General features: G+C 36.8%; 1 protein-coding gene across 3 annotated transcripts in view; it reads right to left on the reverse strand.

Annotated features, from left to right (window-relative positions):
- Window positions 1-5,466: 5,466 nt before the first annotated feature.
- si:ch73-335l21.1 (insulin receptor substrate 1-B) overlaps window positions 5,467-17,009 on the reverse strand; it is a 49,556-nt gene continuing 38,013 nt past the window's right edge. For all 3 annotated transcript variants that reach the window (XM_051900571.1, XM_051900570.1, XM_051900572.1), the window contains one exon: window positions 5,467-6,519. Coding sequence is in view for 1 of the 3 variants with exons in the window: in XM_051900572.1 (XP_051756532.1) it covers window positions 6,512-6,519 (8 nt within the window). In the remaining 2 variants the exon portion in view is untranslated. The remainder of the gene's footprint in view (window positions 6,520-17,009) is intronic.

Here is a 17,009-nt window from a genome sequence, read left to right on the forward strand (position 1 = left end):
ACCCTTTAAAGAAATGTATCATGGTTTTCACAAAATAGTAAGCAGCACAACTGTTTTTAACATTGATAATAATAATGTTTCTTGAGCAGCAAATCAGCATATTAGAATGATTTCTGAAGGATCATGTGACATTTAAGACTGGAGTAATGATGCTGAAAATTCAGCTTTACCTTCACAGGAATAAATTAACATTAACAAATTATATACATATAACATATGTATATATATATATAGAGAGAGAGAGAGAGAGAGAGAGAAATAATTGTAATAATATTACTGATTTTACTGTATTTTTGATCTGCTAAATACAGCCTTGGAAAGCATAAGAGACTTTCTTTCAAAAACATTAAAAAATATGACTACACTTTATGCTTCTGCTCTGTATAAAGACAACATTCCAACATCATTCACAACCCATTTTACTTTATTTCTAAATGAAACGGGATATTTAATTACAAAAAAAAAAAAAAAAAACATAGTGCAGGACTTATACATCATACATTGGGAATTTGTTGGACTGGAAAAAAAAATATGTGTGAATGGAGTCAGACCTGGATGTGATTTACTAAAACAAATCTTATATAGATAATTGGTTATTTGTTGCATGGCCAAATAAAGAAAATACATTAACGTCACTTTAAAGTCACAATGAAATCAAAATGGACAATTATTGTTTTTTTATGGAATATTGCTGTATTTATTATAAATGATTTATCCGTGCACATCATTAAAAAAAATAAATAAAAAATCATGTACCCTCATAATCTTTAATCAAAATATCGTCTTCTCCTTCTTGCAGCAACATCTCTTCTCTTCTCTGATGACGTTTACTGGCGGGAGGGCGGGACAACCTGTCACTCACATGAGATCAACCAATAGGAAACCGTAACCATCAAACCATCCAATCAATTTCCCATGGACAAAATTAAGTCCCACCCTACATTTTCGAGAAGCCGCCTTCACTCGGATATAGTGACTATAGTGAAGAATATCGCAACTTCTGTTTCATGTTGACTTTAAATAAGGTATTGTAATAATTTCTGAAACTTGCTTCAGGTTTAGTTTTGTATTATGTTGCACAATTTACTTCAAAATGACATTGTGAAATGAAAATATTGAGAAAAGTCAAACATAGAGTTAAATTTACTGAGAAAAACATGTTTTTCCATCATTACCATCATTAACCGTTAAAAGGTTAAATGCCCAACAGTTTTCTACCTCTATAAAGGAGCCCTAAAACAAACACAAACACATTGGGGTTTTATGGGGACATTTCATAGACATAATGATCTTTGTACTGTGTACAAACTGTATATTCCATCCCCTAAACCTACCCATCACAGAAAACTTTCTGCATTTTTACATTTTCAAATAACATCATTTAGTACGATTTGTAAGCTGGACCAAAAAAATTTCCCCACAAGGTCAAGGATTTCAGATATTGCTATCTTTGTTCCATATAACTTAGGATTTACCTGAACATACACATGCACAGTTTTCCATTTTTATGGGAACTTTCCATAAACATAATATCTTTTATACTGTACAAACTGTAAAAAACATGATATAGTATGATTTATAAGCTGATTTCGTCATGGGATCCCACAAGATCAAAGATTTCTGGTATTTCTATCCTTGTGGGGACATTTTGTCCCCTACAACGTAGGGAATACCTGAACCACCCACAAACACACACTTATCTGCTGCTGCCAGATACATGGCTGTGGCTGTGAGCTGCTGATACATTCAGCTTTTCGACAACATTTTTGTCACTTCTTTTCATGTCAAAAGTTCAAAAGAGTCATGCATTTTTTCCCTGTAGCCTTCAGCCGTGTGCTGAACCACAGACCCCAGGGACCAGGCGGTAAAAATACAGACACGTTTGGATTACAACCAGGTCACGGGTGGAGCACAACTTCACAGCTGTGTTTCTCCTGTAGGTGAGAGTGTTTGTGTCATCATGTGCAAAGGCCATCAGGTTTTTCCTGCATGTGCTGCTGATGTGCACAAGAAAATAAAATGTTGCTGCATAGCAAGTGTTTTTCAGTGCTGCAGAGTTTGAGGTTTAATTCACCTTGAGATGAGCTGTCCCAGGGCCACTGTGTGTTCTGAATAATACAAGTACTCCTGCGGTAATAGGCCACCCATGAATATGTGCCCTCACTTCCAATCCTAGACGCCCAGCGTTATACCAATGTCAGTGTGTGCGCATAACAAGTTGAAACCAGACCTTCCACATAAAGATCTCTTTTGTGCTGGTGAAACGTGCATGAAAAATGTGTGGAATGACCCTTAAGACTCTGTATACTGTAGGTATCAGCTCAGAGTAAAGCTAGACAGCTTGCTATTCATAGACGTATAGCCTGAGATACTGTTACCACACTGTCGCTCGAGGACAGTGAACGCATGACAGGGCGCATACTATGGAAGCCAGTTCCACCTCAGAATAAAAATAAAAAAAGTAATTGCGATTTTTAAAAGAGTATCATTGTCAGAGATATAGATAGTCAAAGATGTGGGAGATATACAGTAAAGCCGCAATTATAAGAATTAGTCAAAATTCTGAGAAATAATGTCATAATTATGTGAAATAGAGGCTGAATGATAGAAGTTGAATATATTAAGGAAGTAATATGTGCTTGCGTTAGTGTATAATTGCTATATGTGATTTTTTTTAAAATTTGTTTTGACTTGACTGTTCATGAAATTGAGCAAAAAATATAGCAAATACTTACAATACTTTTCAAAAAGCCCCAGATTTCAGTTACATCGTTGAACAGACATAAATAGAAAGACATGAGTAACAATATAAACCATTGCTTGCCCCTTTTTTGAAGCAGCATGAAATTCTCAACATTACCCTTTATACAGTATAGCCTACATATACATTTTATATAGGGTGAATTGCCCTAAAGTGGGACACTGCCTAATGTGGGACACCTAAGGTTTAGCGTTTGTAGGTCCTGCATAAATACATGAATGTCAGTGAAACTATGGGTAAGCAAAGCTGTGGTGCCATGTGATCGAAATCACATAGCCTCTCAAATGTCCAGTCATATATGAGACTGTAGCAATCATATACATTATTTATATATCTATTATCCATACTATATATATATATATATATATATATATATATATATATATATATATATTAATAGGGTCGTCAACAGGAATCAAACACAGAGTGCATTACAATAGTTCTCAAGAGGGCTTTTCACACTGCGCTTAACCCCGGGTTATCGTCGTTCTAAACACCGCTTTTAACACCGGGTAAAGGAGCGTTTCACACTTGTAATTTAGATGTGGGGTTAGCACCGCTTTTGTCGTGTTACCTCCGCATTGCGATGCCAAACTTGTACAGTGTGAAACGATGCGGTGTTAGAATGTTACAACTAGATGCTTAGCAACCGACCTATAGACCTTATGTAGCCCCGCCGCTTTTCAGCGCTGCGCTCGTTGTCTTTTGTCTTCCGGTTTGTATTTCCACAGCGATCTTACGTATTTATGAATGAACTGCTCGTTTAAAATCTTCCCGTTCTACTGATATTTGTTAAGACATCTGCTTTAAACATTACAATGCTCATGATAACTTTCATTAACTCTACAACAAGGAAATCCACTTCACCAGCTAAATATTCTTTGACAGCGATGCCATAGAAATGTACAGAGCTACCGCAAAAACGGAAGTTCAAAGACAATATTACAAAGATGGCGGCGCGGTTGTTTATCTGGCGCATAAGGTCTTATAGATACGCTTTGAAATAGAAAACGCGACAATTGGAGTGACGAAGAGACCATCATTCTTACCTTTATAGTTCGAAAAGTTCACTCAGAAAAAAATTGATACAGTCAGCAATGTGTAATATGAGGACGTTTATATAAACAGGTCACGTGCTGCGTTAGTGACACTAACACCGCAAATATGCAGATAAGGACTTTGACCCGGGGTTTAGGAATGTGCAGTGTAAAACGAATACCCAGGATTAATGGTCAACCCCAGCTATAGTATGAGCAGTGTGAAACGTGAATAAAGATAACCCAGGATTCCGTTTACCAGGGGTTTAGAATGACCCAGGGTTAACTATTTCAAGTGTGAAAAACCCCAAGGTTTCTTCCAAAGTAGGCTATAACAGCAGCAAAGCCTGTAGAAATGTAGAAAATCATCTTAAGGCAGGTTCATACAGAACGCGATTTCATTGTTAAAAACGCGAGACGCAGGGCAGTAGAATGAAAAAAGGTCTAGAGATGGGTTTTTTAGAAACTGAAATTATTTTAACTTGAGAGCTGCATTTTTAGAATGCCGCGTCATGCGTGAGACGCTGTAAAAGACACAAGCGCAACAGCTAAAGATGTCCGTATAGCGCATGTTTACACTGAAAACTAATGGAAAAGTATAGCACAAGTGAAATGGAAAAACACGTTCTGTGTGAACGGTCCCCATATCATTTTAACATCTAAACTCTCCACATGGTGCCTTTTTCTGTCAGTAAGATAAATTAAACAGATAGTTATCCTTTACTTACGTCGTTCCAAACCTTTATGACACTTTTTCAGTGAAACACAAAAGAGGATATTTTGAGAAATTTGTGTTAGTGTTGTTTTGTCCTTGCAATGAAAGTCAGTGGGGTTTGATGTTGTTTGGACCCCAATGTTCTTCAAAATATTATAGTTTTTGGATGAACTACACATATTTTTCCTTTCACCAACCTCTTAAAGACTTCAGTGGTATTGGAAACATCTATGTACTGAATGTAATTGGAATAAACAAGTATTGTTTCAGTATTATTCTTTGAATTGACCTTGATTAATTTGCAGTCTGATCGTAGAAATTTACTCAAAGCTAAATTTGGATATCATCCTATAAGATTTGAATGAATACTGTGTGGGATTCCCCTTATGATTACAGGAGCAACTGGTTCTGTTCAGTGTGTATTTGCATTATGGGCTGTTCTGTGTTAGACCAGCTCAGTCTGGATCTAGTAAACAATAATTGTTATTTTTGTATCCAAGCAAACAGTAAAGAGTAAGGAACAAACATAATATAGCCTATGTACACTAGTTGCAAACACAACCGTCACACACTACCTGAGATCTTTCAGAGACTGATGACAAGGCAGAATGTGTGTCCTTATTTAAAGGAATAGTTGACCCAAAAATGAAAATTCTGTGACCATTTACTCATGTCATTCCAAATCTGTATGACTTTCTTTCTTCTGTGGAACAAGCAGTTTTTGTTACAATTCTATTATACGGACAAAAACATTGAGATATTTCTCAAAATATCTTATTTTATGTTCCACAGAAGAAAGAAAGTCATACAGGTTTGGAACGACATGAGGTAAGTAAATGATGGCAGAATTTTCATTTTTGGGTGAACTATCCCTATAAAAAATATTTTAAAAACATTCATCATAATAAAATGTAAAAAAAATAATAACAATAATAAAAAGGGGATAGAAAACATAGGAGAGAATTATGTTTTTAATACTCCTGTTTTTATTTTACCACTGTTGGCCAGCAAAGGGTGTCACTGAGATACAGTTTGTGAGAACGATTTCCAAATTAAATCCTTTAAACACCCCTGTTCTGGACTATCATTGGTATAGCCCAGTGTGGATTGGGTCAGCTAGCATCCTTGCGTGCCAGTCGAGGTAAGCTACCGCAGGACACCATCACAGAAGCACCCCACCCTTAGAGTAAAAATAGACACTTAGTGTCACTGAGCCAAATGTCTGTTACAGGTTCCTTTCAGGACGCTACTGTGAAGAGAGCAGAAAAAAGAGAGGCAGAAAAGAGACAGGCACTTAAGTACTAATGCATGGGGGCAAAGAGGGTGGAGAAACAAACAAGGAACAGGGAGGGTGATGAACTAGTCAATCAACACATCGGTGATGCTAGGTTAGCTGAACACCATGATGAGATTCATAATTACTTCATCATTATCACCAAAAGCAGTGCCATCACTGTTGTTGATGTCTTGCCGTAAGACCATCTTTTCCAGTCAATTTTACCTTCTGTATTAGTTCAGCTTTTACAATGTAAAAGAATAGCAACCTTTCTCTTCAAGCACATTAGTCAATGCCTGAACAATTGAAAGTCTATATTTAGAAAGCTACAATTGAAAACGAGGCACTTTTTGTGTATATATAATATGTTCAACAATTGTGAGTCACTGAATCGTTTTTGTGAATACTGTACACAGGCTGTTCAAGCTTCTGTTGAAGGTCAAAGGTCATTGTCATTGGCTCCATTGTCTTCTTTTTCCTCTCTGATTGGTTATTGTGCGTGTCTGTTGAGAGTCCGGACAGCACAGATTGTTGCTTGTCTTGCTTGGCACTTGTTCCCTTTGATTGCAGCAACCAATCATTGCGGAATAGTCTTTAGAAAGTGCTTGCGAAGTTGGCTGGGCACACACCTTACTCTCTTCTATTTCTGCTCTGGCAGGTTCATTCAGGTGCACGGGAGAGCGCAGGCATTCAGTTTCCCAGAATTCCACGTTGCTGAGGCATCAACATTCTGAAAAAGACAGAAATGAGATGTAACATTTGCACATTCTAATGAAAATCATGGGAAGAGTTATTTTAGTTATCAAAAAAACATGGACAAACGCACTCCGTCCGAGGTGCAGGTCAAGAGAAATAAATCTATATATATGAGATCTGACCGCACACTCACTTGCAAAAAGTTTTTTTATTATCCAACGTTTCGGCACAAAGCCGATTTTAGTATCATTGATATACTACTACTGTTTATATTTTGAATTAGATTTTATTTTTATATTTTCTGTTTTAGTAAATTTGATGTGCTTTTATCATTTTCATCATTTTTTAAACATGTCTATTTAGTTTTGATTAAGTTTAGTTTTTATTTTTTTGTTATTTTAGTACTTCATCTTAAAATGCTCTTATTATGCTGTTTTAAAGGTTCCTAATTTTATTTTGGAGGTCTCCTATAATAGATTTACATGCATCCAATATCAAAAAACACTTCAATTTTTTCATAATATATACTGCACATCACCTCATTTCTCAAAGAGTCTGAAAACGGTTCGTTTGAAGATTCAGTCTAAACCCCTCCCTTCTGAGAGCCTACTCTGCTCTGATTGGTCAGACAGCCCAGTCTGTTGCGATTGGTCTACCACTTACAGTGTGTGTCAGAAACGAAATGCCAATTACCAGCTCCGGAGGCTTCCTCAGCACTTGATACACAGTGATACAAATGATGGCAACGGTTTTTCTATATCAATTCCAGCGCGAGTCCTTATCGTTTTAAGTGCATCAATGTGGATTCGCAGCGCTGAAAACAGTATCTTCTCAACATTTCAACAACACAAACCAAACTCTTCCAGGCCTCAGCTACAACTACAGTGTTTGAGGGCGGGGTCAAAGTAGCCATTGTTCGCGGGCAGCCAATGAAGAACATAGGATGGCATTATGCAAATTTGTTACATTGTTACGTAGGTTTGTAACAGGAAGTGAGACTGGAATTACTGACGACTCGTTTCGGCAGTTCAGAAACAATTCTTTCTTTTACGAGACAATAACTTTATTTGTTGTGCACTTTACTCTATATTACACACTGCATGAAAGGTAATATTCAAAAAAGCATAATAGGGTCATTTTAAACTCAACAAAAATGAGAAATGTTGCCTTGGCAACTAGCTGAAATAAAAGTTTTAGATTTTATTTTAGTTAATGTTTATTTTATTTCAAGCAATGAAAATGTTTTATTGTTTTAGTATTAAACAGGGGATTTTAAGAATAATCCTGGATGAAGTGCAACCTTACCCAAGCATATTTATTCTAGTATAAATATAAAATGCATCGAGGCTGGTGAATTTTAAGGTCTGACATGAATAAATTTGCAGTCTAAGAACAAGGTGACCCAAATTCTGGCTGAGAGGTCTTATTACTTAACACGCTGTTCAGTGACAGTGATTTGTGCCATTGCAAGAAAATCAATAGATATGTTCTAATGCACCTGTTCTTATAAAAATAACTATTTGTACATGCATTGTACATTGAGTTGTACAGGGTTAAATGCCCTTAATGTCATGATGATTTACAATAAGACCATATTGCACATATTGGCTTAATGCATTCAAGCATATGACAAAATATGCGTGTTCGAGTCACTTAATCAATGCAGTGTGCCTCACCGGTTGGTCTGCAAATGTGGACTCCGGCATAAACAAAACAATCATTGAAGAATAACAGATTGATTGTCTTTATTCATAAAAACACAGATGAGAACGTCTCAACCTTTTCCTCTGACCAACATCCTTTCATTTCCACCCATTATTGTGCTATTTGTGAAAAGTAATTTTGATAAACAGCAAAGACTGCAACTAATTTAGAAGGAACACCAAACATTTGAAAAGCCTAAATGTACAGCTTTAATGGGCTTTTATTTTTGTTTTCAAGGGAACACACAAAATGATCAAACGTTTACCCTTAAAGGGTTAGTTCACCCAAAAATGAAAATTCTGTCATTTATTACTCACCCTCATGCCGTTCCACACCTGTAAGACCTTCGTTAATCTTCGGAACGCAAATTGAGATATTTTTGTTGAAATCCGATGGCTCCGTGAGGCCTACATAGGGAGCAATGACATTTCCTCTCTCAAGATCCATGAAGGTACTAAAAACATATTTAAATCAGTTCATGTGAGTACAGTGGCTTAATATTAATATTATAAAGCGACGAGAATATTTTTGGTACGGCAAAAAAAAAACAAAATAACGACTTATATAGTGACGGCCGATTTCAAACACTGCTTCAGGAAGCTTCGGAGCGTTATGAATCAGCGGTTCGGAGCGCCAAAGTCACGTGATTTCAGCAGTTTGGCGGTTTGACACGCGATCCGAATCATGATTCGATACGCTGATTCATAATGCTCTGAAGCTTCATGAAGCAGCGTTTTGAAATCAGCCATCACTAAATAAGTCGTTATTTTGTTTTTTTTTTGGCGCACCAAAAATATTCTCGTCGCTTTATAATATTAATATTGAGCCACTGTACTCACATGAACTGATTTAAATATGTTTTTAGTACATTAATGGATCTTGAGAGAGGAAATGTCATTGCTCCCTATGTAGGCCTCACGGAGCCATCGGATTTCAACAAAAATATCTCAATTTGTGTTCCGAAGATTAACGAAGGTCTTACGGGTGTGGAACGGCATGAGGGTGAGTAATAAATGACATTATTTTCATTTTTGGGTGAACTAACCCTTTAATGCACTACCGGTATCTATTTACACTTTTGCACTCATTTTGCATTCAGCCCACAGTACTGAGTATATACGTATTTAATGCCAGTAGATTTTAGAATCTGTTAATTGGCCAGATGGAGACAATCTCATGACTGCCAAATATATTAATCGGCTTGGCTGATATAATGGTCTATCACTATTGGAGACATTACACAACATTTAACATCATACGTTTACCACACCCAGTCTATATAAAACCAATGCCATCTAGAATCTAATGTAGTGTAAAGGGTAGGAGATTGTGTATGTTTACAGTATGTGCCATCTTAACTGTTGCAACCCAAAAAATAATGACTATAAAAGCTCTGCATGAACCAAGAGGTTTTGACAAGAAGGAAAAAACAAAATTATTACTGATGACCCGAAAATTGACCAATGTTCCTTTTCGTTGTTGCTCTCAATTTTCTAGTCTTGGCTCTAATTGTAAAAGGTTGCCCCCGCCACCTCTGCTCCTCACTGAGCACAGCTATATTTAGTCCCTCCAGAACAAGTCGTTCCAACCAGAACACAGACACTTAATCAGAAAGAGAGAAGAAGGGAGAGATCAGATGAGCATCAATACGCGAACATGCAGCATCCAAAACACATCATACGGTGGTGACCAGTCATGCTAGTCTTTTCAGCAAGGAAAGCAAAACACTATCACTTTTTGCGTGTCCGATAGAGATTATTTGATTAATTTGTGTTCTGATAACTGTTACATTTTAAAGTATAGCTATACTTGCCAAGCAGCAATTAAGTGACCAAGCACAAAAAGGCACAATGAGTAATTAAAGACATTTTTAGTCAAAATGGCTCAAAAAAAAAAAAAAAAAAAATCACATATACATCACTTGTAGTATGGGTTCAGCCACATGTAGGTTTTCAAAGAAATTAAAAATGGCAGACAGCAAGTTCGACCGAATATGTAAAAATTGGTATCGTTGTTCTCAATATGGCTCAAAGAATCTATTAAGACCAGTTTTATTAAAATAGGCTAAATTAATCAAAAGTTATTAGCGTTTTTGAAATTTCATTATACATTTTGACCAGAAAGTGGCGCTGTTCTGAAACTTTTTGAGTACCTTCAGATCATGGTTCTGATAAAACATACTGAGTTTTCTAACAAAGCGCTAATGCGTTTATAAAATACAGCATTTTATGACAAAATTCAAAATGGCCGATACCAAAAATGGCCAATATGGAAAAATTGGATATCATTTGACTCGGTATGCTGCACTGAATCAAAAGAGACAATTTTTTGCCAGTAGGTGGCACTGTGTGGAAATTCTGTGTGGAATATAGCCTCACATCCAATTTGGCATGGTATTCATCGAATTCATTCATGTATTATTCGAGAATGGTTGGATTTATCAAAAAATATTTTTAATAATTTTTACCAGCACGGTTTGAAGATGATCTGAGACAATTTTGAGACGATCAATCAATCAATCAACAATCAAATTATGTGACAACAATAATATGGATTAATAATAGGGCTGGGGGAAAATAATCGATTGAACTATCGCAATTTTTTTAATATAATTTTAAAATAGATTTTTTTAAATTGCTTTATTTTAGTCATTGCTTATAGATGAGGTGGAGGAAAGTTACCTCTTATTTCAGCAGGGCGATATGTGTTGTATCTTTGAGTATTACAAGATGTCATATCTCTTACCAGTGGACATGAGAAAGTGAAAAATGGCGGACAGAGAGACAACTACGGATATACGACCTGCACCATCATGTACATGTGTATCATTAAACATTTCCCCATGGTCTAGAGTTAAAAAAAGCAAACAAAAATTGTAATTCTTAAAAATCATAATACATATTGTATCGGGACCCAAGTATCATGATATTATCGAATCGGGAGACAGATGTATCGTCCCAGCCCTAATTAATAACAACAACAGTATTAATAATAGTAATAATATAAATTGTTACAAATGTATTTTTCACCCTCTTTCATCATCTTATACTGCTATACATTTACTCAGTTGAGAATATTACCAAACAATACCTCTAATCACAACAACTACTTTATGCTGACAGCACTAGCTTGGACACGACAGCTGCAGCGCTGCAGGTAGAAGGCCATTTCCTGCACTAAGAGCTATAATGAGATGAGACCACAGATCCATCTATCTCTCTCATTTCATCACGTATCCTACCATCCGTACACTGATCAATTTAACAATGCCTCTGGGACCATCTCTCTCCCTCTCTTCCCCCTCTCTCTGTGCCTGGTCTGTGACATGTTTTATGTTTTATCTGTCTGTCTGGGTCAGCATACATTAGTTCAGTGCGAGTAGTTTGGCATGGGGAGAGTGTCTGCGGACTGCGTGTGCCTGTGTGAACATTTCAGGCACTGCTAGATGGGATTCCAGTTAAAATTACAATTATTTTACAGTGTGTGTTAGCATGGGTTTATGCTTTTTAAGAGACAAAAAAAGAAAAGCTGATGAGAGGCCTTAAATAGCATACTGGCATATAGTATGTAATGCCTCCTGTCTATGAAAGCATGTATAGACAGCTATGTGTGTTGAGTGCCTGTATGTGAGAGAGTATGTGACACTTATTTTCCTCTGCTGATAGTATATGAGTGACATTCCATTTTCAGTCCATGAGGTTGTCAATCACCGACCAGCTTCGCGTCAAGTGACATTATGATATGTTTATCCAGGAGTGTGTAAGTGTGTGTGTGCCATTCAAACGGGTCTTACAACATTGACATGAAACAACAGCTGTGAAAAGCTCAACACACACACTTTATGGAGAATGTCCTCAGGGAAAGCATGTGGCTGAAGTCCATCACATATCAAACACTTAAAGAGACAGGATACGTCAATAGAATAAGTAAATGAATGACTTTAGGAAAGTGAGAAAAAGGAAAGTCCTGCAAGTAATGTGCGTTTATTAATGAAAGTGTGATTGTGTAATTGCTAGCAAGTATGTCTTGAGTCAGCCTTTGTGTGTATAATGGAAATGTTAAGTAAAAGAAAATCTGTGTGTTTGTGACAGCCTTGTGAAAAGAGATGAATCAGAGGCACTCCATTAGCAAAGATTTACATATCCTCCACCCCTTGAGTGCTCATTTATTTCATTTTTTGAAATATCTTTGAATAAATATTCAAAATGTTCATAAGAATGTAGTGCTTATAGGTCTGCTGAACTCATCTGACCATGTTTAAAGAGGAACTATTATGCTTTTTTACATTTTGTTGCAGTTTGAGAATTGGAAAAAAGTGCAAACTCGCTCTTAAAGAGCTCTAACTTTATTGGACTGGGAAGAGAGGTGTTGGAACAATGTAAAATATGTGAAAAATAAGGTGTTTTTTGAACATTCAAGCAGGAAAACCACTTCTAGTAGACCCCATAAAAAAAAAACAAGACTGTTAAAGAGCGCGATATGGCCTTTTTAAGTCGACGCCACAGAATGCTGCAGATTTCCCCCCAAAATCAACACTGAAAACGTGAAAAAAGTCTGCATTTTCCATCAGGTCCTAGTGAAAACCCAACAATGAGCACTAAACTAACAAACACACATTGCTGACTCATCTGTACCCTTCTCTCTCTCGCTCCTCAGGATTAACCACTTTTTCGTCTTTGCAGAAACATGCAACATAGACCATAGTCTGAATGTCTCTCTTTCCATGCACAATAAAGCATAATATAGTGCAGCAATAATCTCACTATATAATTAAAATATCTTAAATATTTCCATGCAGCCCTCTAAAATTAAATTACATCTATCACATACAGCATATTCGGTGTCTTGTGAAGTGAGTGATCTGAGATCTCAGGTCTGCTCACTGCTGTGCCCTTGGGCTTGACATTTAACCCCTGGCTGTTCTAGAGAGACAGTCCCTGAGACTAGTGCACATTTAGCACATGCAGCAGAAAAGACAGGCAACGCATTTAATAAAAGATTGCAACAATCATAAAAATGCTAAATGTTCTTTCTGCCCTCCCAAAGACAGCAGGATGTTTAAGCACAGTATGTACACTAGAGTTCAAAACTGTTTGGGGTCAGTAAGATAGAAATGAATACTTTTTCCCCAGCCAGAACCCATTAAATTGATCAAAAGTAGCATTAATAATGTTACAAAAGATTTCCATTTCGAATAAATTCTGTTCTTTTAAACTTTCTATTCATCAAACTTTCTATTGCACAAAATTAAGCAGTACAACTGTTTTTAATATTGATGATAATAAAAAATGTTTATGCAATAGCAAATCATCATATTAGAATGATTTCTGAAGGATCATGCAACACTGAAGACTGGAGTAATCATGCTGAAAATTCAGCTTTTTCATCACAGGAATAAATTACATTTTAAAATATTCAAATAGAATAGTTATTTTAAATTACTATAATATTTCACAATATTACTGTTTATTTCTTTTTAATCAAACAAAGGCAGCCTTGGAGAGCATAAGAGACTTATACATTTTAAAAGGTAGCATGTAATATATGTAGGCTAACTTAAAAATACTTTGTGGACAAAATTGTTCTAATTTCACACACCTTTAGTTATGTGTAGTAAACATAATTAGCTTTAAAAATAAAATAAAAAGAAGTCTATGGTACTCTATGTTCTGTATTTAGACAGCTAAGTAAATCAAATGTGTGTGTGTGTGTGTGTGTGTGTGTGTGTGTGTGTGTGTGTGTGTGTGTGTGTGTGTGTGTGTCTGTGTGAATATGTTCTCACAGTTAGGAAGAGTTTTGCTCTGGGTATTAAGAGGACTCAAGAGTAAGCGGAACATTTATTGAGCAATGCTGACTGAGCCCTTTCAGAGCTTCAGTTTTGGACTGAATTTGCCCACGTCCCCACATACAGATAAACACACACACACACTCTTGTACATCTATCTTTGCGAGGACATTCATTGACACAACGCAATCTCTAGCTTCTTACCCTAACCCTACCCATCACAAATAAGTGCCTGACCTGAACCCTTACCCTAAACCTACCCTTAACCTAATTATAACCTTATCCCAAAAAGAAGGTCTTGACCCTCAAAAAGGGCTCTCAGAAAGTGAGGACAGGCCAAAATGTCTTCACTTTACTGTCTTCATCCTCACTCCGATGGTCTGAAACTCAAACCGGTCCTCACAAATATAGTTACACACACACTAAAGTTTACTTATCCATCTAAAAAAGGACATACAGTACCGTAGACCTCTGTTGTTTTTATAAACCTGCATAAGCTTTATATACGTTTCAATTGCTAAAAACTAACCCATAAAACTTTTGCATTTTTAAAATAGTGAAGACTTTATTTATTTACTAATCATTTGTCCAAATGAGAACCAACAAAGGGAGGTTTTGGAGGTTCTCAATTTAGCTCAATCTGTCCCTAAAGAATAGCTAAGTAAACACACACACACACACTTTTGAAAACCAGGCCAAAATACAGATCCAAAATGTTGCCTGATCAAATGACTAATTATTAATAGTTTACTTCTCTAGCTTTTTTCTTTCCTCCATCCTCCTCTCTTTTTCTTTCACAGTCATTCCCCCTTTCCCCTGCAAGTTTAAGGTTACACCCTGTAACTCTATTCGGCAGAGCTTCAGTGAGAACTTGTGGTTAAGTGCCTGTCTGGTCTACACACACACACACACACACACACACACACACACACACACACACACACACACACAGGGTTTTCATGTTTTACGGGGACTTTCCATAGACATAATGATTTATATATTGTACAAAGGGCAACGGACTGCAACAAATATTTATTCATGAGCAAAACAGAAAAGACTGTCCTCCCTGGCTCATCTCTAAATGAGGGACGAACAACCGAGACTAATTCTCTTCCTTCTGTACTTTTCTTTTCACCTATCTGTCACCTTAACATCCATTGCACAATTAGACAAAGATTTCTGTCATGATTTCACTGTGATAGACTGTCCCTCTGTCCAGGGTGTTCAACGCAGCATAAACTCTACATAGGACAAGTGGTTCAGAAAATGGATGGATGAAGAGATGGATGTCGTGATTACAAGTTATTTGACGTACAGTAGGCTATAAGAAAAACGTGTGCAGAATTTAAAGTATTATTAGTTTATATTTAAGTCGCAATTAATTTCATAAATTAATAAAATATCAAAACAAGTGCCATGTACAATCAAACAACCTTCTCTCAGACCTAAATTAATGCCATTGATGTCACTGATTTCACCTGTGTGTAACTGTTCTTTCTATTTATGGTGCTCTCCATTTTGTAAGAAGCTGTACCTTGACAAAGGCTGCTTGTCTGGCGAAACGATGGTAATAATAAAAAATACGTAAGTGAGTGTGCAGTTATACTCTGACTTTACAAAAGGGGCTTTCGCACTGGAGGAACCTTTTCATAGTTCCTAGAACTATTGGCTGAAGTCCCCGGATTTTGCCGTGTTCACACCGCTGGAGCTAGGACTGATTTTAGTTCTAGGAACTCCTATTGGGGGAACTAAATTAGCTCCTACTTCAGAGTAGGGTCTAAACCAACACTATAGGAACTATCAGTGACGTAAGTGTACGTCGATTGGTCAAACGCATGTCAAACACCGGCACCCGGCATTTTTAAAAAGCCGTGTAAACATATTTACTTTACAAACATGGAAAACAGCGATAACAGCATTTACCTGTTGTCTGTAGAATTGTGTTCTTTTCTCCGCCTCGATGATATGTAATACTGAAAGTTGTCATAGGAGATTTCGGCACTTAGCCCCACTTTTTGCTCTTTCAGTCATGTAAATTATGCGCTTACATTCCATTTTCTGTTATCACGAAAACCCACGACACACAACAAACACAGCTCCGATCACGGCGTCCTTCATCCACCGGTTTTTAGCGTTTGTAAATGCTGGGCTTAAAGACGCCGCTGTCGGCCGCTTCACAGTTCCTATTCCCGGTGCAAATACAACCAGGAACATGGCCCGGGGGAGAAATTAGTTATATAACTAAGTTCCTAGAACTATTCGGTGCGAAAGCCCGTAAAGTTCATTTCTTTAACTTCCACCTCAAATGGTGTATGTTTGCTTCAGCTATTGCTCTACTTATGGAAGTAATCATGTCAGTTACTGTTAGGCCTATGTGTTCAACATTGTAGAAAGCAATACATAAAACACCTTATAATTTTGATACATTGACTTGTAGACAAGCCTATATAATTCGCTCTTCCTCTTTTTCTTCTGAATCAGTTTCTGGTTCAAACATTTATGGCTGAATTAAACCAATATTTCATTTGCCATTGTGTAGCGTTTACTACAATTGAGCGAGTGGATCAGGTAGTTCGAGATGTTGTGGTTGAGTGGAGGTGGGGACTAATTTGCATATTCATGGCTCCACGTATACCAAATGAAACAAGGGTGTGAGTTACATTTAAACTATTTTAAGGCATAAAGAAATTGTTTTCACAGGAAAAAAGGTTTAAATATGTAATTTTGATTATCAAAGATGAGTATTATGGGATAAAATTATTGACTGCAGCGGGACTTTAAGTGTTCAAATACTATTTGGGGCTGCTCTATGTTTAAAACAGAGCTAAAACGAGCGAGAGAGACTGGGAAGTAATACAAGAACATTTTTTCATCTTGTCAGGGTGGTTCATAAAGCATGTCACAGAAGCCCTGCAGTATTTAACCTGGCAACACACACACACACACACACACACACACAGACAAGCACACAAACCCTCATAGACACACAGCCACAGCCCAGGTATGGCATGTATAATATAAAATGTAAAAGAGCT

Source organism: Ctenopharyngodon idella, chromosome 7 (genome assembly GCF_019924925.1).
Source record: "Ctenopharyngodon idella isolate HZGC_01 chromosome 7, HZGC01, whole genome shotgun sequence".
In the NCBI taxonomy this organism is placed as follows: Eukaryota; Metazoa; Chordata; class Actinopteri; order Cypriniformes; family Xenocyprididae; genus Ctenopharyngodon; species Ctenopharyngodon idella.